This window comes from Drosophila navojoa, chromosome 2, assembly GCF_054131105.1.
Source record: "Drosophila navojoa isolate 15081-1374.11 chromosome 2, UAZ_NAV_1.0, whole genome shotgun sequence".
Taxonomy (NCBI): domain Eukaryota; kingdom Metazoa; phylum Arthropoda; class Insecta; order Diptera; family Drosophilidae; genus Drosophila; species Drosophila navojoa.
Window position 1 is genome coordinate 32,644,681 of NC_142890.1, and position 22,486 is coordinate 32,667,166.

The following is a 22,486-nucleotide window of genomic DNA, read 5'->3' on the forward strand; positions in this document are numbered from 1 at the left end:
TTTAAGTTGAAGTCTCTAGCTCTTATATCTTCTGAGATCGACGCGTTCATACATACGGACAGACGGACGGAATGACAGACAGACAGGGCTAAATCGACTCAGCTCGTCGCTCTGATCAAGAATATATATACTACTCTGCCTGTTACATACATTTCAACAAAACCATTATACCCTGATTTCCCATTTTCAATGGATTCAGGGTATAACAAGTAAAAACTTTGCAGTCGGGCATTACCAACTGCGGTATACTCATTCACACCCCATCAGCGATTTAGTAGCTAAGTTTTGCTCTAATACTGCAGAAAATTCAGTTTTTCTCGATTTGCCACGCCCCTACTTGGCGTAGACACTTCATTTTTGGCCAGCTCATAGAACAAGGTAACGGTAACCTAGTTGCAAAAGTTGTTATATGGGTATTTTTTTATATGCCACGGCCCTAAAGACACAAATACATAAAGGAGTACAAACAACACCACTTGAACCACCTCACATATAAACACACACTCGCCACACTAACCACAAAAAGACACAAACAACACATTAACAAGAATAACAACAGTCAAATTCAAGACTAGCTTCAATACGCGAATAAACCAATGACAACACAACCATATCTACTCACAATAACATAAATTACTCAAAGACTCTAACTCTAAAAATGTAGGAGATGTATTATATGACTCATTTTCGATTAGGCTAAAGGGTGGGCCATTTAGATGAAAGCTGAATTGCATATATGTATCAATTTTACAGTAAGTTGAGCATTTTTTTTGCGTACCTTGCATTGGATAACTAAAATTTACACAATTTCTTCCATTGTTTTGGTAACCCATACTTTGTCCATTGTCGGTTCTTTGACTTCGTATATTGGATGATACTAATCGATGACCGCCGGGAGGAATGTAAGCTCTTTGCGAATGTGTTCCAAAACCTAAAGTATAAGATAAAATACAAGAAATATAAGTTTATTTTCATTGTCCTCAATATTAAGATTCTAATCAATTCAAAAAGTAAATATATATATCGAAGATGGCTCAGAGTTATTTTACCCCATGATAAGTTATTACAGCAGTGATAATCTTTTTACTTCGAACGCAGCGAGTAGCGATTGTCTCGTTGTTAGTGCTCTTGTCCTCAGACTATAAGCCACGTACGCACAGCACCAACGCTCGTGCCTATATTCTCCTTTTAATTTCACAACAATCGCGCCACACTCGGCTGAAGCATCTCTCTCGCACTCGAGCCTCGTTCTCGGCATAGAACTTAACGCTAACGCTAACCGTTATTCCTCTTTGTTCATTTACTTTTCTTCTTGCATTGTATATAGTAGCGACACAGTCTCGCCACTATGAAGTTTTACAACGTCGCAAAGAAGCATCGCTACTGACTGATGCGGCAACGCACCAATACATTGCTACGTCATCAATATTTCACTTTCATGTTATCATAACATGCTCTTGTTATGTTAACTTCCCATGTTAATTACATAAATCTCTGACACGGCCTTCCTGACGATTACACGTCCCTGTGACATTTTGTCTTAATATCACTCCGACACGGCCATACTGATCCTTACACGTCCCTGTATAATTATTTGATCATAATATCACTCCGACATATACAAATAGATATATGCATATATATCTAGTTATACCCTGGACAATCTATCTTATCTCAACAAGTATCTCTAGTCGAGACTGCTCGACTACGAGATCCCATGAACCCTTCGAGCAAATGATATTTCAATAATAATTCGCACATACACGCACACAGACACACACGCGCATACAAACAAACACACGCACACACACACGCATATACAGGCGATTGCGCTTGGGTTGCGCTGCAGTGTTGGCAATATTATGAGAAGTTATTTGTTGAATAATTTAATTTCTAGACGTACGATATTAATGAAACTTTCAGAACGTAATCATATTGTGTGCATGTTCCGAAGCATGTCTCTAGAATTTAAAATACACGTTTTACAAATATGAAGGAGAAAGGGTGTATATAGGGGTGGGGAGTAAATTTTAACAAAAATCGAAATTGTATAAAATGCATCCTAATATACATTCAAAATGTGGAGACCTAGCTCTAAAGATGATATAATTTTATAACTGACCTTCGATAAAGTTTTTATCGATCAAAAATATCGGAATGAGTTATCGTTTTTTGTGATAAGTTCGATATGCGCGCTATATATACGGATATTTTAAACGCGTTCATACATACGGACAGACGGACGGAATGACAGACAGACAGGGATAAATCGACTCGGCTCGTCGCCCTGATCATGAATTTATATACTTTGTGGGGTCGTCCACTCCTCTTTTTGCCTGTTACATACACTTAAACAAAACCATTATACCCTGATTTCCCATTTTCAATGGGTTCAGGGTATAAAAATGTTTTCTTTCAGTTATTATTTAACCCCCGATGTGTAAAAGAATACACTTCGACATTACCGATAACGGGTCCATGTTTGTTATTATCCGATTGTATGACTTGAGGAGGATCCACAGCGTTGGGAAGTCTTTTAGCTAGAAAAGTAAAGTCCTCATCATATTTGGGATCCTTGTACACTGTGGTTATAACTTCATTTTCAGCAATATCAGGTAAGCCCGGAATCGGAGACTTCATAAAACTAAAAAGATTAATGTTTCATGAATTTTATTACACATATTACACGGAAGAAGAATAATAGATAGATAATAATAGATCTATTTGTTACTTGAATATTTTTTTTATTATTACCAACTAATAATTTAAAAACCTTTTGCTGTGATCTCTTTCAATTTTTATTATTGCTCGAGATGTAATGGATTGGGAAAGAACAGTAAGTAAGCCTTCATATTCCATTTTTCAAACTTTAAAGGCAAATAAAATATGTAATGTGTATTAATGTCAATTATTGAAAAACTAGCTGGCCCGGCAAACGTTGCATTGCCCTATCCATTATTTCTAGGTACAAAATTGTTGAAAGCTATGTTGTTCAGGTTGGGATACACTCTGATTAATTTATTCGGATTTTCATTCAAGCACCTTGTGGTAAACGACATTCTTTGTTTTTTGGTCAGGTGCAAGAACCAATAATGCGGATGGTTTGCCAACACGTGAGCATGCCACGTAAAATTAACCATGAGAAAAACACGCATTTTCTAGATTGAGGACACAAATAGTCAAAGATTGGCCCTGTGATTTGTTGATCGTCATGGCGAAGGCTAGACGGATCGGGAATTAAATTCGTTTAAACTCAAAGGGCATATCTGTTGGGATCATCGGAATCCTAGGAATAAGAACTTCCTCATCTTTAACTTTTCCTTTGAGTATCGACGCGTGAATCACATTGCTCATCAGTTTTCTTATCACCAAACGCGTTCCATTGCACAGCCAACCTTCAGTTGTAAATTGTGTGGTGGTAAACCAGGCACATCCAAGGAGTTCGAAAATTCAGTTGGATATTTAGTGGCTTCTTCTTCGTCTGTTACACAGTCGATAGATTTGAATGAATACAGAGTACCAACGATTTTATTTTGAATTATAAAATATAGGTCATCCACATCTTTATTTTTAGCCGTCAAAATTGCTCGCTCACTTAACCATTTAGTATTTTTGTGGAAAACAATGACATTCGGAAATACTTTGTTGATGAGCTTATCTTTTAATGAGAAGCACGAATTAAGGCCCTCCTTTGCTGGGTACTATCGCGGCGCCTTTCTCGGGCGATTTTTCGTTCTTCGTCAGATAATTGACTCGCGATATTCCGTTGCCTAATTGCATCATGGGTCCGCCGGGAAAGATTAGATCTTCTAGGACACCGAATTTTTATTAATAGTAATACTGAATATGCCCTCGCACAAAACCACGTAAAACAATCGAGAAATATAAATATAAATAATGTACACAAATTTATGTTTGAGACAAACAAATACCTGAACTTTCGAGATATTTAGCTTCTGTATGCACGCGTATTATTTTTATCAAATGTGCTTTCTTTTATGAATAGTCAGGTTCGCCTGAGGCTGTGCCGTAGACTGACTGACTACATTTGTTTATTTACTTCTATACTATTGTAGAATATGAGAGCAGGACCGAAAACTGCCTACTGATTATCAATGGAAATTTGAATCTTTAGGGAAATAACCGCGTTTTTCAATTATTCGTCAAATTTTTCCAGTATTTTTAAGATCTACTATCCTACTCGTCGCGGAGACAAATCCAACTAATCAAAAACCATGAAAATTGGTCCAGCAGATCTCGAGTTATAAGTGTAGGAACACTTTTACACAACTCTCTTTTATATATATAGATTATGTTTTCAAAAAGGTATTTATAACATGTAAGACCGCTTGACTAGTTCAGGGGATCTTCTTGTCGACCAGTCCCGACTAGAGTCCCGACACACTATATATACACATACATATATATATATATATATATATATATATATATATATATATATATATATATATATATATATATATATTAGTAGTATTAGTATTAGTAAATCATATAACTTACCCGTTTATAGCTGTATTTATCTCGGATATTGAAATAGTCCCGCCCATTCCATTAAATGATATAGATAAGTCGTTCTGTGATTTTTCTGCTTTTTGATACAGTTTCTTAACCGTTTCATAATGGGGGCTAAATTTACTTATGTATAAATTATTTTCTCCTTTTTTGTTACGTTTTACTGAAAATAAATCCACCAATATAAATATTTTAATTTATTTAAGTATGTAAATATAATTTATGTAAGTAATTTTGTCGGAGGTTAATAAATTCTGTTGATAAAATATAACATTACAGAAGAAACATAGTAGTCGCATGTCTTAAACTCAGTTCAATCACACACTTTATGCACATCTTGTATATTGCTTACTCTAATACAAATAAATCGACGATTTTTAAAAACAAGTAAGAAAGCTCTAGTCGAGACTGGTCGACTACGAGATCCCCTGAACCCTTCCAGCAAATGATATTTCAATAATAATTCGCACACACACACGCACATACACAGGCGACTGCGCTTGGGCTGCGCTGCAATGTTGTTATGAGAATTTATTTGTTGAATTATTATTTAATTTCTAGACGTACAATCTTAATGAAGCTTTCAGAACGTAATCATATTGTTTAAATGTATGTATACACCGAAGCACAAGTCTCTATTATTTGAAATACACGTTTTACAAATATGAAGGAGAAGGGGTGTATATAGGGGTGGGGAGTAAATTTTAACAAAAATCGAAATTGTATAAAATGCATCTTAATATATGTTTTAAATTTGTAGACTAGCTTTAAAGATGTAGGAAACCTAATTTTATAACTGATTATTAACAAGGTTTTTCTGATCGAAAACAAAATAACGGGATGAGTTTTCGATCTTTAGAGATAAACTCGATATGCGCGCTATATATACGGACATTAAAAAAATTGAACTCTCTAGCTCTTACATCATCTGAAATCGACGCGTTCAAACATACGGAAAGACGGTGGAAAGTTTGTGGTGTCTGACATGCCTCCTTCTGTTACATACATTTGAACAAACCCATTTTCAATGCTTTCAGGGTATAAAAAACCAAGTAAGAAAGCTCTAGTCGAGACTACTCGACTACGAGATCCCTTGAACCTTTCGAGCAACTGAGATTTCAAAAATTATTCAAACGTGCACACACTTACGCACACACACATACATACCCACGCACGCATGAACACGCATTGGCTACAGTGATAGCTTATTATGGGGGCTTATTAATTTTTCTGGTGGCTGGATTATCTTCATAAAACTTTCAGATTATGACTATTATATAAATATGTATGCATTTTCCCAAGCACAAGTCTCTAGTATTTGACGCGTTCAAGCATACGGACAGACGGACAGCAATAAGTCAACTCAGCTCGTCGCCTTGATCAAGAATATATACACTTTGTGGGGTCTGCCACGCCTCCTTCTGCCCGTTACATACTTTTTCACAAAACCATTATACCCTGATTTCCCATTTTCAATGGGCTCAGGGTATAACAAGTAAAAAACTCTAGTCGAGACTGCTCGACTAGGAGATACGCTGAACCCTCCAGTCTGATATTCCAATCACTCTGCACCTTTTTTTAGGCACACATACATACACACGCACGTATTAGAACGCGCTCAACTGCGCAGTAAGCAGCTACTGCGCTTGGGCTGCGCTGCAGTGTTTTCAATATTAAACGAATTTATTTGCTGAATAATTTATTAGACTAGACTAGACGTCCAATCTTAATGAAACTTTCAGAACATACTCATAATGTTCAAATGAATGTACATTCCAAAGCAGAAGTCTCTAACTTGAAATACGCCTTTTACAAATGTGATGGTGAGGGGTCGAATTTAGGGGTGGGGGGTAAATTAAAAAAAAAAAAACGAAATTATATAAAATACACATGAATCTACATATAAAATTTGGAAGCTCTAGCTCTAAAGGTGTAGGCGCTATAATTAAATAACTAGCTTTCGATAAGGTTTTTAATCGATAATAAAATATCGGGAGTAGTTATCGATTTTTAGTGATAAACTTGATATGCGCGTGATATACACGAACCTAGGAAAAAAATATTCGAGTCTCTAGCTCATACATACGGACGGACGGACGGACAGGGCTAAATCGACTCAGCTCGTCGCCCTGATCAAGAATATATATACTTTGTGGGGTCTGCCACGTCTCCTTCTGCCTGTCAATGGGCTCAGGGTATAAAAACAATTGTTGGGATAAGAGGATTGTCGTTAAAAGAGGCAACGTATTAAGCGGAGGCTCTTCAATATAAGCTTGTATGGGGACCAACCAAAACATCGAATTTTCGTCGACATATCCGGTTGAACGCTTTAAGTGGAGTCGTTACTACCGGACTCCACTGTATATACAAATTGATGAACAAATGTAGGAAATTAAAATGTATGTGTATGCAGATCTTATTATTTGAATAATTTTTGTTTATGTATTGAATTTGCAAACGGAAAATGAATTTTTTTTCATGTGTTCTGCAAACTCTAATGAAATCATTAATTATTTAATTCAATTCACTGTAAAGCTTGCCCGTGTATATGTGTATACTCTGGTCACAATAGTCTATATTTATTTATTTATTGCGCATACAAAAAATTACGAGAACTTACCTTCTTCCTCAGTTAAATGCCTATGGAGAGGTAAAAGTGCTTTAAATAGTCTGTTTTCATCCACAAATGGTAGTAAGGCAACTCCTTGCCACGCAAACTTTTTCCCATTCAGATCTATTTTAAAATCTTCGGGGTAAAAGTCAATAATAGTTGAGTCCTAAAATTATAATTCAAAGAATTTTTATATATAAAATTATAATTGTAAAATTTATAATGTGCTAGACCGTCAATGTGCTCAAAGGAGTCTTCAGATATACAAATAAATATTGGGTAATTTTACCTATAGCTAACAATGCTCAAGTTGATATTTCAAATATGAACAATTTATAAATATTTCAATTAATTAACGCAATAATAAGAATAAGAATAAGAATCAAATCGGGCAACCTTGTGAAGGCTTAGCAACATGGATGCTTTGGTCAGTTTAGGCCACATTATGATTCCTGAGCTCTTAAGTACTCGCTAAACAGTCATCGCTGACATAGATTCGCCCACATGTGATGCCAAAGCTGTACAAGTGGTTGAGCTGTTGCTAGCTCTATTAATAATTTTGCGTTTATCACGAACAACTTTTCGCTCAGTACGTTTCCTTGATTCTTCCTCTGGATTATACAAAATTCGTAAAATACTCGAAAGAGACTCAGCTGACTCGAAAAGTGAGAAAATACAGCCCTTTTATTAATCAGATATTTGGTTTCCAAGCAGCATCTCTTAAAAACTGACTAAATTTTCTTAATTACGATGTATGTAACGCCAAAAATATGTTCCGCACTTAATAAACTCAAATTTGCGGCTCGATATGCGCGCGATATATACGGACATTTAAGTCTCTAGCTCGTATATCTTCTGAGACCGACGCGTTCATACATACAGACAGGCGGACGGACGGACAGACAGACAGACGGACAGGGCCAAATCGACTCAGCTCGTCGCCTAGGTGTAGTCTTATTCTATTTGCCACACCCCTAATGGACTTAGGTATATCCGACACGCATTTACATTGCAGATCTCAGATTTCTAGCTCTTCAACTTATCTGATTTCTAGCATTTTTGTGAATGAGTATAAAAGCGAGTCGTCTAATTCATTATCAAATCGGGTTTCCATTTATAAAGTAGTACTTCGGAGATCAATACAAAAGTCTTATAAATAGAAAAATCATAAAGGATTGAATCTGATAAAAAGAGCTAATATAAAAGAGCTGGCTTCGAAAGAAACAATTTAAAAAAATTTGTTATCTATAAAAAACCATATTTATGTATATCGAATGTATATAACACATTTTATTTAATAAATTAATGTTTTAAAATACATCATAATTTGAACTTTCATAGCATTGTTAAATTGCCGTTTCTCGTCATGTCATTAATATTAAAACATTACTATATATTGTTACAACACAGGTTATTACTTACAGGTTTCGACATTAGCTCCGCCCACGGTTCAGGAACGTGGGAACTGCTGGCTGCTGGAAACACTCCCATCAACTGTTCTAAGGGATTAAACTAAAATATAGAAAATTATATATTATTTAAACAAATAATTTTGTTTTTCATAATTTTTATACCTAGGGATAATCCGTTATCTTTCTTATTTCTTTTCAACATTTTATAACAACAATTATAATACAATTCAGTTCGACCACGATTTGAAAACAAGATAGCTCTAGTAAGAGGAACCATAAGTTTTATTTTAATTAACTATCTTTAATGAAATTATTAAATTTTAAACCGACCTTAAATTTCAAGGATGTTCGTAAAGTTGAAGCCGGTATTCAAAATACAATCTAAACTATAATTCTATGAAATATAGATTAATACTGGGCCATCGATAAGGATATATATCCAAAATTTATATTGGGCCATCCAAAATTTCAAATAATACCTCAATAACAAACAAGTAAGACGGCTCTAGTCGAGGCTGCTCGACTAGGAGATACCCTGAACCCTCCAATCTGATATTCTAATCACTCTGCACTTCTTTTAGGCACACATACATACACACGCACATATAAAAACGCGCTCTGCTAACTGCTTGGGCTGCGCTGCAGTGTGGCAATATTATAAGAATTTATTTGTTGGATAATTTCTTTTGTAGAAATACAATATTTCCGAGCGTAATCATATGATAAAAACAAGTAAGAACGTTGCAGTCGGGCGCTACCGACTGCGGAATACTCATTCACAGTCCGTATACATGATGCTATGTTTACAAAGGGGCATTTATTCTTATTTCAAATTTAATTTGGCTTTAAAGAAATTGTAGCTTTTGGTAATTTTTATCGAGTAATCGATAATTATTATATTGATCGTGCACTTTTTGAGCACAAATGTATGGTAATTTTCGTTAATAGCTTTCGGTCACACCTATTGCAGATTCTTAAGTGTTTGCTTACATTACAAATGCGCGCTTTTTAGCATTCTAAGAATTGCGATTGATTTCTGGATTTTCTAGCTGTTATTGTAGTTTTGTCAGATGACGCTCTGTTATTAGCTTATTGTATTTTAGCTACCAGACTGTCAAAACGATAGCGTGGGTGATAGAGGCGTCGCAAGTTATGTTACAGTGGCGGAGGTTCAAAGCCCCTTCAATGTTGTGTATTTTTTTCATACATATTTCGTTTTTATAAAATAGATATTTATTTTATTCTTTTTTCTAATTGAACAATTTTATAAGTTTTAATTTGTTTCTTCTTAAATAGCCCTCATATATGTATGTACGCATATATGCATGTATATGTATGCACATAAGTCTGCACGCATATGTAGCATCAAGCATTCCAGCCTTTCTTATGCACGCGCTCATTTGTATGTGTGTATGCATGTACACATAAATGCATACTCTAGCGTTGAAATGAGACTGATTTGTTTTTGCTTTGTTCTTGAATTTACCATCCGCTACTCTCATAACAAGGATTTTATTTTTGGATTTCATTTTAATTACTATTCTTGACAGTAGGCGGTAGCGCTGTCGGCAAAGGCGCCGGCTAAATTTGTTTTTGTTATTTTGACAAACATGGCTTGGGTGCGAGTTCAAATCCCGCGGAAAACTCTTTTTTGTAAATTGCAAATTTTGTTATTTTAGCTTCTTTTATATTTTTTAAATATTTAAATTTTATTTTTAGATTTTATAAAAATGTTTCCTTCCGTGTTATCAATGCCTATTAAGCCTATTTGTATATTCATGTACATACATAGATAGCTCAAGCATATAAATGTCGCAATTTGATACTATAAATGCCGATTGCCACGCCCCTAGTGGCCGTAGACACCTCATTTTTGGCCAGTTCTTAGAAAGAGCTAACGGTAACGTAAATGCGAAATTTGAATGCTTACGCTCAAAAAATGTGAAAATTACAGGGTATTTTTCGATATGCCACGCCCCCAAAGAGGCGTGACAATTTTTTTTTGAGCATCGATAGAGGTTACCAGTAACTCAACTATCCAAATTTGAAGCTTCTAGCTCTCAAACTGTAGGAGATATAAAGTTTTGCGGTTTGCCACGCCCCCTTTGGGCGGACATATATCCACTATAGCTTGTTGGACTTGGGAGGTCAACTCGCGTATATATACCAAATTTCAAGTCTCTAGCATCAATAGTGCCTAAAATATAGCCAAATTTGAAAAATCACAATATCTTCAGGTCCGATTTGCCACGCCCCTATTAGGCGTAGACATAAAATTTTTTCACCAATCATTATAGAATTATAGCATTAGCTCACGTGCGAAATTTCAACGTTCTAGCTTTAGAACTTTAGGAGATACAGTTTTATCTGATTTGCCACGCCCCAATGGGCGTAGATATATCCACCATAGCTTTTTGGACTTGGGGGGTCAACGCGGATCTACATACCAAATTTCAACTTTCTAGCTCTTCAACTAACATGATTTCTGGTATATCGGAAAATGCATTTTCCGATTTGCCACGCCCCTAGTGGGCGGATCGGGAAAATTTTAACACTTTATGAATCGGAGTTATACACGAGTATGTGTTCCAAATTTCAAGTCTCTAGCTTCAATAGCGGCGAAATGAACTGCGTTCATACGGACAGACGGACGGACGGACAGACGGACAGACGGACGGACAGCAAGACGGACATTGCACAAAACCAATATACTAATTCACTTCGTGAATGAGTATAATGAAGTAATATGGATTCATGTGAGTTAAATGTGCTCTTGGAGTCTATCACCAAACTAGAGTCGAATTTCGATGCGGCTCACACTAACCTAGGGGAATCTGATTTTGAGTCCATATCTGACAAATACTCATCCAGTGTTCGTTATGTTCGATCACGTTTGCCGCAGTTGGAGTTGCCAAAATTTAGTAGAATATATACTGAGTGGGAAAACTTTTTCTCTATGTTCAAAACGATCATAGATGCTGAATCTGAAATCAGTCCAGTTGAGAAATTCCAGCATCTTCGATCCTGCTTAAGTGGTTCTGTGTTGGATGCCATTGGAAATAAATTAAGGCTTATATCGTCGCTCTGGATATTCTTCAACGTCGAGTTGATAATAAACAGCTTGAGAAGGCTGATGCATCTGCGGGCAGGCTGAGACAGCTGGCGGATAAAGTCACATCTCACATTCGTGCTATGGATTCTTTTGCATCGCGGTAAGAAGTTGCTGTTTGTATCATCGTGCAGTGTTGCTGAAATTGGATAATTGCTCTCAGGCCGAATGGGACGAACGCTCATCCGCTAATGAGTTAGCATCGTGCGCCAAGTTATCAACGTTCTTGCAAGAGCGGTGTCGAGTGTTTGATAATGTGGTTCAAGTTTTGCAGGATGGTCAGATTAGCAAGTCAGGGAGGTCGTGTGTACACATTTAAGAAAATTATTTGTTTCTTCCAAGACTCCCAGTCGTTGTGTCTTACCCGAGCCACATATTTCACCTTCACTTTGTCACCACTCACTTAAAATCTCGTTCTGAAATCGCGGGTTTTCCGACTATTCAACTGGAATCACTGCAATCATCACCTAGACGACTATTGCCAACTGAAACGAATCTTGCGGAGTTGTTATCCAAAGCAGCACTGTTGTGTTCCTTGCAAGAAAACAAATGTTATTGGCCTAAGCAGTGCTTGTCTGAAGCATGCCTTGCTGAAATGCGTAAAAAAGTTTTGTTCTCGGCAGAGCATGTAGATAAGGACCGCAGGTTTTGCTTGGAGCAGGTCGTCGTGGTCGGGCGACGAGGATTCGACGGAACGAGCGATGCTCCCCCTCATCCCACGATATTGGATAGTACACCCAACCGGTACGGTGTTGACGAAGGAAGTCGTCGAGTTACTGAAGAGGGAGGTTGACGCTTGTGGTCGGCGGCATCGCCACACACGTTTCTATCATCTGCCGGCAATGCCTACAATATCACGGTGGCCATAAGAGAGGAGAGGCGAAAAACCTCGGAAGGGGCAATAAAAGAGAAGAGACGAAGACTGGCGGACCCTCGACGAAAAGCGTGAGTCGTAGCTTGTGCTATTTTGCCCCTCCCCTGTCCCCTGCCACATTAACTAGAAACAAATTGTATGATTTGCTGCAGATCCCGGCCTTGCCTAGTTGAGCATATAATGGCGGACTTGCCTAAGGAACGTCCACAGTGCTCACCGGCATTTACAATCACTGGAGTGCACTATCGTCAATAAAATGTTACATCTGCGTGTTCGTTTGCGTTGATTTGAGGCGTTATTGTTGGGAGCAGCAGTGAAGACCGCTAAAAAAATACTTTTATCGCTCTATGGGATCGGCTCTTCTTGGCTTCGACGAACTACGCAAAATGCCAAATTCAGGCTCTAATCAATTCTCGTCCTCTTGCTCCAATTTCGGAAAAACCCGATGATCGTGGAGTTCTCACTCCAGGACATATCCTGATTAGTCGACGTCCCATCGATTTCCCCGAAACAGGCATATCTTGATCACAATCGCCTTGATCGCTGGCAACGTATGACTAGCACTGGAGAGAGGAATACCTCACCATTCTAGAACAGCGTGGAAAATGGCGCACCCCACGGATTTCATTTCATTCTTCTTGTATCTCTATCGCATCGAATTAACTTCGCCTAAACAGCTACTACAGACTCGGCATTAAATTCAAAAATAATAAGCTAAATTAAATCGGATTGGCTTTTATTTGTACCTTCGTAAATGATTGACGCCAGCGGCAGCTTCCAACAACATATACAAATACACGATGACATACGTAAATAGAGAAACATTGCGAGTATTACAATTGTAGTCAATGCGAGTGTTCAAATTTTAGTCTCAGCCGCATGTTTTTCGTTTTGGGTCCCTTCTCGCTTTATTTGCACTCTGACATGTATACTGTCACTCAATATTATCGCATCACGGCCAGTCTGACATCAGCCTAAGCCTTCGAACATTGTATACTTTAATAATTATTTGTTTCTTTTCTGCTTACACAATAATGGACTACCTCTACTTTCAGGTCGTTATTATAATATTTAAATACGTGCATTTACCAAATCACATGGTATTATTGCAATATATTTTCTATAAATTTTAAGGGTGAGGATGAATTATTGCAAATAAGTAAGCTGACATTCATTTTGCACACACATACAAAAACACTGCGAAGTTAACAGCGACTGCGCTTGGGCTTCAGTTATTTTTTGAATAATTTTTCTTGTAATGAAATTTTAAGAACGTGATCATAATCTAATGTGTATAGATTCTAAAGCACAAGTATCTTCTACTAGAAAATACGTATTTTAGAAATCGGGAGCAAAATGGGGCGTGGGATCCTAAATCTGTAAATGAATTATTAAAGTAAATCTTAAGTTTCTAGGTCTAATAGTATTCAAATTAGGCTTTAAAAGTGTAATCAACTTATCGATTATTCTCGGTAAAAATAAATCGGATGAATTATCGAAAAATATGATAAACTCATACTGGTATACACGAGTATACATGCAAATTTTGTAATCTCTATCTGTTATATCTTCTGAGATCCCATCGCTGAGAGCAATACCGCATCAGCTCGTCGCCCTAATCCTAAATATATATATATTATGGGGTCTGCGATGCTTCCTTCTGCCTGTTACATACTTTTCACAAAAACATTATACTGTGATTCACATTTTCAATGGGTTCAGGGCATTAAAAATGGAGTAGTTATCGATTGTTGAAATCAAAATCGATCTGCGCGTGATATATATGGACCTAAGAAAAAAGTCAAATCTCTAAATCGACACGTTCAAACAGACGGACTATTCACTCAGTTCGTCGCTCTGCTTTCATGAATACATATAATTTACGCCTGATACCTAATAGTTAAGGGTATATAACAATAGACTTCGGTATTCGAAACTGTATAAACTTGTACTGCATAACTTTCAATTTGAATATTTTTGTACAAGGATGTGTTCAATCGAAATTTTAATTTTTTTTAACTTTAGTTGAATTTCTTACCGGTTTTGTTCCTTTTTCGAAAATAGTTGATAGTCCTTGAATATTAACAAAGTCCGAGGCAAATGGAGCATAATGGTAAGGAAAATACCAATTCCAAGAAGCACATCCTTGGTAATAATATTTTAAAACCCAACACAGTCCTCTAACATATTGTAGTGCAACAGCATAACGAAATTGAAGATTATCGGGCGATACGTCAAACTTGGACTCATAATATCTGTTTTTAAAACCGTCTTCCCATAGTCGCACTTCATCATTGTTTTCTTCGTCATCATCCAAATTGGGTGCTGTACTGGGACGCTTTGATGCCATTCTTACGGATGCTGCTTCTTGTTTATAGTTTGATACAATTTGAGCTTTAGTGGCTGGTCCAACTGCCGAAGGCCCAAATACAGATTGTTCTAATGCCTTAAAGTTATTATTTTCCCGCTTTTGCCTCGCCTTGTACTGCTGTTCTCTGCGTTGTCTGTCCTTGAATATCTGATCTTCAACATTACCTAAGTCTGTCATGATTAATTGCACCCTATCCAAATTAACTTCACCTGAATCTGTTAAATACCCTTTAGTCTTATAAACACATTTTTTGTAAAGCTCAACCAGTCGATCAACTGCCCCTTCACGGATTTCTAAGCTAGGTAAATGAGGTAAAAAATCGTTTCCTACAAAAAAACACATGAATACCCAGTCATCTAGAACTCTTTCGAAATCATAGCTGAACGGCAAATTGGGCATTTGCAATGTTTTTTTAAGATATTCTCTTAGCACACTTAATCGCACAAATATAAATTTCACTTCTGCTCCAATTGGAATATCTGGTGTAAAATTACAGTTACTTGAACCAACTGCACTAAGGCCAACACACTTTTCCATTTCGTGGCCGAATTGATTACAAACATCACAAGGTCGTGGCTTATTTGGAAGAAATTCTTCGCGAATTATAGTAAAGTTTGGTTCGTGCGTCGCAAGCCCAAGCATTATAAGATCTGCATCAGCACCACAAAGAACGTGATGGGTGTTAGGATCATGATCAGGTTGTGCGCGTTGCTTCCGAATATAGTCCATGATTTTGTGCTCTCCTTCGCCAGGAACATTTGCGTCAGATAAAATAACTTGTATTCGTTTCCATGCTGGATTGGTGTTAATGCGGTGATGAATATAATAATGTAAGCATTTACTTAGTCGATCCATAAAAGGTGTTCCTGGAGTTATACAATTCGAGTCGAAATGTGTGCCTTTTTCTTTTTCCGGTGGAAGTTTGCAGCCTAAATACAAACACAAAATATAGATAATATTAGGTGTAATACGAAAAAATACCTACAAAACTACAAGATTCCCTGAACCCTACAAGTTTTAATGGCTCACATTGTTTATATCTTTTGGAGATATAGACCAAAGGATTTTAAATTTATAATTATATAATTTTATATTTTATAATTTATTTATTTAAGGCATATTTTACATAAGGCAAAACTTTTTTTTTAATAACATTTCTTATTCGTTTATTAACACAATTATGTTCTTATTATAAAAATATATAATTATGTTTTTATAATAAATTTTAACAAAAACCGAAACTGAAAAATATGCATTTTAATATACATTTTAAATTTGGACAGTCTAGCTTTAAAGATGTAATTTTAGAGATATAATTTTAGAACTGATCTTCAATAAGGGTTTTATCGATAAAAATATCGGAATGAGCTATCGTCCTTTAGTGAAAAGCTGGATATTTAAAAATTGAAATTTTTAAGTCTCTAGTTCTTATATCTTCTTTGCATGTGTACGCAGAGTTCAGCAGCCAGTGTACGTGATCTACGCATCAAAAACTGTATTACATCATATATTAAGCGAAATTTTTCATTCAACGCGAAGTGGCTGGTGGTGGACAATCACATAACAAACGAAAAAAAAAAAAAAAACAAATAAGAAGACTCTAGTCGAGACTGCTCGACTAGGAGATACCCTGAACCCTCCAATCTGATATTCTACTCACTCTGCATTTCTTTTAGGCACACATACATACACACGCACGTATTAGAACGCGCTCTGCTAACTGCGCTTGGGCTGCGCTGCAGTGCAGGGCAATATTATACGAAATTATTTGTTAAATAGTTTAATTTTTGAACGTACGATCTTAATGAAACTTTCAGAACGCAATAATATTGTTTAAATGTGTGTATATTCCGAAGCACAAATCTCTAGTATTTAAAATATGCCTTTTAGAAATATAGGATGGGGGAAAATTTTAAATCGAAATGATGTAAAATGCTTCTTGATATATACTTTAAATTTGGAGACTCTAGCTTTAAAGATGTAGGAGATATAATTATATAAATGATTATCGATAAGGTTTTTATCGATAAACAATTAACGGGATGAGTTATCGGCTTTTAGTGATAAGCTCGATATGCGCGTGATATTCACGGACCTAGGAAAAAAATATTCAAGTCTCTAGCTCTTATATCTTATAAGATCAACGCGTTCATAAATACGGACAGACGGACAGGCCCAAATCGACTCAGCTCGTCCTCCCGATAAAGAATATATATACCTGTTACATAGATTTTAACAAAACCATTATACCCTGATTTCCCATTTTCAATGGGATCAGGGTATAACCAGTAAGAAAACTCTAGTCGAGACGGCTCGACTAGGAGATACCCTGAACCCTCCAATCTGATATTCTAATCATTCTTTTAGGCACATATACATTCACACGCACGTATTAGAACGCGCTCTGCTAAATGCGCAGTAAGCAGCGACTGCGCTTGGACTGCGCTGCAGTGTGGGCAATATTATACGAATTTATTTGTTGAATAATTTAATTTCTAGACCTACGATCTTAATGAAACTTTCAGAGCGTGAGCATCATGTTTAAATGTATGTACATTTCAAAGTCTTTACGCCATTTACAAAAGTAATGGTAAGGGGGTGAATTTAGGGGTGGGGGGTTAATTTTAACAAAAACCGAAATTATATAAAATACGCATGAATCTACATATAAAATTTGGAAGCTCTAGCTCTAAAGGTGTAGGCGCTATAATTAAATAACTAGCTTTCGATAAGGTTTTTAATCGTTAATAAAATATCGGGAGTAGTTATCGATTTTTAGTGATAAACTTGATATGCGCGTGATATACACGAACCTAGGAAAAAAATTTGAAGTCTCTAGCTCTTATATCTTCTGAGATCGACGCGTTCATACATACGGACGGACGGACAGGCAGACGGACAGGGCCAAATCGACTCAGCTCGTCGCCCTGATCAAGAATATATATACTTTGTGGGGTCTGCCACGCCTCCTGTGCCTGTTACATACATTTTAACAAAACCATTATACCCTGATTTCCCATTTTCTATGGGGACTGCTCGACTACGAAATCCCTTGAACCCTCCGAAGAACTGATATTTCACAATAATTTATCGAGTCTTTCTGCTTACACAAGAAACGCACACTCACACACAGAAAAACATAGGGATGCAAGCATAAACACGAATTGGCTGCAGTATGGACTTACTATGGATATTTAATTGCTTAGTAACTCTTCTTGTTGATAAGCTATGCTCATGAAACTTTCGGATCGTTATTATAACATAAAAGAGCGTGAATATGCCAAAGCACAAGTCTCTCGTATTTGAAAGATGTCTTTTACAGAAGTGTTGGTGAGGGGATGGATATAGGGGTGGGGAGCTCAGTATTTGGTGGGCGCCAGGCATATTGCTTCCAATCCGACCCATATATATGCACATGAGTCGAAATTTAATATATTTGCGTCGGATGGGTTCCAATATGATGGCCGTTAAGCAAATACTGAGCTCCAAGATCAGCACCTAAAACCAAATATGGACTATGGCAGTGGCTGTTGCATGGTTGGGCCTGCAAGCCGGGTTTGGGAGTTGGATACTTAGTTTTCATTGATGGTAATATGAAAAATAACATGTACCTATCCTTTTTGAAGAAGAATTTGCTCCAAAATGCAGAAAAACTGGGTCTAGAAGGGCGATACCGAATGCATCATGTAAATGACCAAAACAATAAACCGGGTATTGACTAGTCCTGGTTGATCTGGAACAGTCCAAATGTGGTAATTCCGCTGGCCCTGTGGTCATACCTGAACGTTATAGAAAATTTGTGGCCAAAATTGGGCGTGGCCATTCGGAAATGGTCAATATCAAATAAAAATAACCCCAAAACAGCCCTGTTGGAGGATTGGCCAAAAATCTCCAACGGTACCACCAGAAAATGAGTAAACTCGAAGGAATCACGATTCAAAGAGGTGATTAAACAAAATTGAGTTAAAACAAGTAAGAAAGCTATAGTCGAGACTGCTCGACTACGAGATCCCCTGGACCCTTCGAGCAACTGATATTTCAATAATAATTCGCACAGACACACGCATACAAACACACACGAATACAAACAAACACAAGCACACACACACACGCAGACAACACAAGCACACACACACACGCACATATACAGGCGATTGCGCTTGGGTTGCGCTGCAGTATTGGCAAAATTATGAGCATTTATTTGTAGAATAATTTAAATTTTAGACGTACGATATTAATGAAACTTTTAGAACGTAATCATAATGATTAAATGTACATTCGAAAGCACAAGTCTCTAGTACTTGAAACGCCTTTAAAAAAAGTGAGAGTGAGGGGATGAATTTAGGGGTGGGGGGTAATTTATAACAAGAATCGAAATTGTATAAAATACACACGTCTACATTAAAAATTTGGAAACTCTAGCTTTAAAGCTGTAGAAAATATAATTAAATAACTAGCTTTCGATAAGGTTTTTAATCGATAATAAAATATTGGGATGAGTTATCGATTTTTAGGCTATCTCTTCTGAACTGATAAAGGCAAGGCCACAATTGTTTTGGGCCTAGAAAACCAGCGAGAAGGAAGTACTAGTGCGATTCATGTGTGCTAAAGGAATTATATAATGGAACTGTTTCGTGAGATGGACATCAACTACCGCCCTGAGTCAACACCGTTGGAAGCCAATTTTCACGTAAAATACGAGAACAAATCGTGCAATTGCGTCGAAGTGAACAAACACCAGTCAATAATTGTACCACATTTGTATATTGAGTTAAGCGAACGCCCTGACATTTGCATTCAGTGTGTAATCCTTAGTAAGGAAATTCGAGCCCTCATAAAGAACATCTCGCAAAAATAGGTTAAACGAAACCTCCTATTATCCATCAAATGAAATAACTGCCGATATATAAAATAAAAAGCTGTCAAAAGTAAAACATATGAAATATACTACATTGCTCGCGATTAGTAAATATGATCATTGAGGAAGAGTGTTAATCTGGCAATACCTCTTCAGATATTAGTGACCATGTACTCAGCTGTTAAGAACACATGTTAATAGACTTAGTCCCACTGAAAAATTTAAACAAATATCTTCCTTTCTTGGTCATCAACTTGTAATGCAAATTACTTTATTCCGACAATTGGTCACAACCTTTTTGATAAATTGCTTAGCCTGTCTCTGTTTCAGATTAACTCTTATTTCCAATTATTTAAATCGCACACTAGATCTTGTGTTCATTAATCATGATTCGCTCATTAATTATAAGTCTGGTTCAAATGTCGACTGATCTAAGTATTCCAAATCGACTCAGCTCGTCGCCCTGATCAAGAATATACATATATACTTTGTGGGGTCTGTCACGCCTCCTTCTGCTTGTTACATACTTTTATCAAAACCGTTTTCAATGGGTTCAGGGTATAAAAATAGCTGTGGAACGAAAACAAAATGTGTTCAGAAAAATATAAATGATTTCCCAAATTTTGTAAGCTTTCTTCACTTTTTGAAATACTTCTAAAAAGACCCTCTTAGCCTCATTATTCATAAAAAGAATACAATTAATTTCTTGGTCCCATTTCATCGATATCATGTACTTTTGTTTGCATATACATATGTATATACATACATACATGTACATATACGGATGCATGTATGTACATGGACACATTCTCACCTCGTGTTAAGAGTTCATTTCGAATACGTTCAATTTCTATCCTCTTTTCAATTGTTTCCTTTGCAGCTCGAAATCTTCGGGATCTCTGTTGATTCATTTTTGCCCTAGGAGCTACTCCATCAATGGCCATATATAATAATTTTCTCGGTCGAACAATGCCAAAAAGTCGATCAATGCATTCAAATATAGCCACCATCATTTCTTCTTCATTTTTAGGCGCTGGTTTGTCTTCAGGATGCGTGCAAGGATGTATAATTCCGTTCATATCAAGGTATAAATTATCGAACTCCACGCCGTTAGGATTAGGTAGAGTTGGATCTTCATAAATTACTTTGCCTGTTTCCGCATCTGTTTTCTAAAAATTTCCTTTATAAATATAGGTTTAAAATTTACCCAAATAAGTTAGTTTACCTTATTTTCATTACATTCTATAATAACACAGGGATATTTTTTGCTCAGCCATCGAAAAAACGCTGGTACTCCCATTTTTATATATTAAGTTGAAGTTATAAAATTGACAACAATAAAACAAACCGGAAAAATACTCAGAGTTAGAAACTTGGGATTTAAAAATATTATCGATATTATTTAATTCGTGTTTCCACCTTCACACATATTTTAAACGCATCCAAGATTTATCGGTTAATACTCTTTGTTTTCGTTTCATTCCGCCACTGACCAATCACAATCACAATTATTTATTTAATCCTGTATTAAATAATCATATATTAAATAATTATATTTTAGAAACATTATTAGCTATAATAATATATGTATAAATCTGCGTACATACATACGTATGTATGTCTGCTCATACATAGCGCATTTGTGTGAAGTGGATATGACAGTCCGTAAGATCGACCAACGGCAAATTTTGGGTCTTACAATCTTCACAGGCAGCAAGAGCTTCGCACACTGTCATACAATTGCTCATACATTTACTAAGTGTGCAAATGTGTGTGTGCATGTTCGTCGTCAAAACATCTTTATGCTCCTCAACGCTCTCATACCCTACCTATAAATTATCATGAAAACACTAGGACTTTGTATGAGCGTGGCAAATACTTCTAAAACTTCGTTATACCCTTCACTCAAAAGGAAAGAGCTGAAATCGTCGTGGACATATTTCAACTTCAAAAGAGACTAAGCCGAGCAAATACGAAATTGAGAAGTCTCTTATGCACATTTTTTCGGCGCTGAAAACGTTTGCTCTACTTGTCTCGTCTAAGTGTTCTTTGGTCAGTGATTCCGTTCAGCGTTATTATACATATATTTCATTGTCTTACTGGTTTTGTAATGGTGATAATATTTTATTAAAATTTAATATTTGAAACTTGTTTTTCTTTCTTTTCCTTACATGCGTGATATTTCTCAGAGATCTTAATACTGACAGCCGTGCAACCTAAATTGAAATGTACATTCATATATATGTTTATACATGCAATTGACTAACCCGACTACCACCATTGCTTTCTTGCTTAGCAAAAACTTTTAAGTAAGGATTACCATCTGGGCCTGAGGTCATTCCAGGGACGGTCAACGGTCAGTAACTTATTTCTATCGACTTACCACTACCACTAACCAGAGAGCACATAAGCCGGACACGTAGTGTCAAGCGTTTTGCACCCTTTTTTTTAAGATTGAAATTCACACAACTTCGTATTTGCTCGGCTACTTACTTTTAGGTTTGGGTTACGAAAATATACGAAAGAACAATCATTTTGCTTCAAGCGCTCGACCGAGACGGTCGATGGTTAAACAAACGATCCCTCTATTCTTATTGTTTCCCGTGCTCTCTCTCTCTCTCTCTCTCTCTTTCTCTCTCGGTGCTCTCAACTATGTATATGTACGTATGCATGTGAGCACAAGCAGCAGTTCACGAAAATTGAAATTTCTTCGAATCT

The 22,486-nt window shown here is 36.5% G+C and overlaps 2 protein-coding genes, 1 long non-coding RNA gene and 1 pseudogene across 3 annotated transcripts in view; 2 read left to right on the forward strand and 2 right to left on the reverse strand.

Annotated features, from left to right (window-relative positions):
- Positions 1 to 22,486, reverse strand: part of LOC149092484 (uncharacterized) — a 147,006-nt gene that overhangs the window by 42,934 nt on the left and 81,586 nt on the right. The window lies entirely within an intron of this gene.
- Positions 615 to 21,159, reverse strand: Rat1 (5'-3' exoribonuclease 2 Rat1). Its single transcript, XM_089256645.1, has 8 exons — positions 20,994 to 21,159; positions 20,583 to 20,937; positions 14,578 to 15,839; positions 8,567 to 8,656; positions 7,154 to 7,310; positions 4,522 to 4,696; positions 2,466 to 2,644; positions 615 to 931 (listed from the first exon to the last, which is right to left on the reverse strand). The coding sequence occupies exons 1-8, from the start codon at positions 21,066 to 21,068 to the stop codon at positions 615 to 617; spliced, it is 2,610 nt and encodes an 869-aa protein (XP_089112771.1). The 5' UTR covers positions 21,069 to 21,159.
- LOC108658186 (MICOS complex subunit Mic10-like) overlaps positions 2,440 to 22,486 on the forward strand; it is a 184,225-nt gene continuing 164,178 nt past the window's right edge. The window contains exon 1 of the mRNA XM_089261384.1: positions 2,440 to 2,453. The gene's annotated coding sequence lies outside the window, so the exon portion shown is untranslated. The remainder of the gene's footprint in view (positions 2,454 to 22,486) is intronic.
- On the forward strand, positions 8,901 to 12,064 carry LOC149092486 (uncharacterized; annotated as a pseudogene).

Bases quoted from the DNA above. Each gene is read 5' to 3' on its own strand.
- Rat1 (XM_089256645.1), bottom strand. From the start codon at position 21,068: ATGGGAGTACCAGCGTTTTTTCGATGGCTGAGCAAAAAATATCCCTGT. The intron at 20,938-20,993 runs GTAAACTAACTT...GGAAATTTTTAG, and splicing joins TAGAATGTAATGAAAATAAG to AAAACAGATGCGGAAACAGG. The intron at 2,645-4,521 runs GTAAGTTATATG...TAATCTTTTTAG, and splicing joins ATAAATACAGCTATAAACGG to TTTTATGAAGTCTCCGATTC.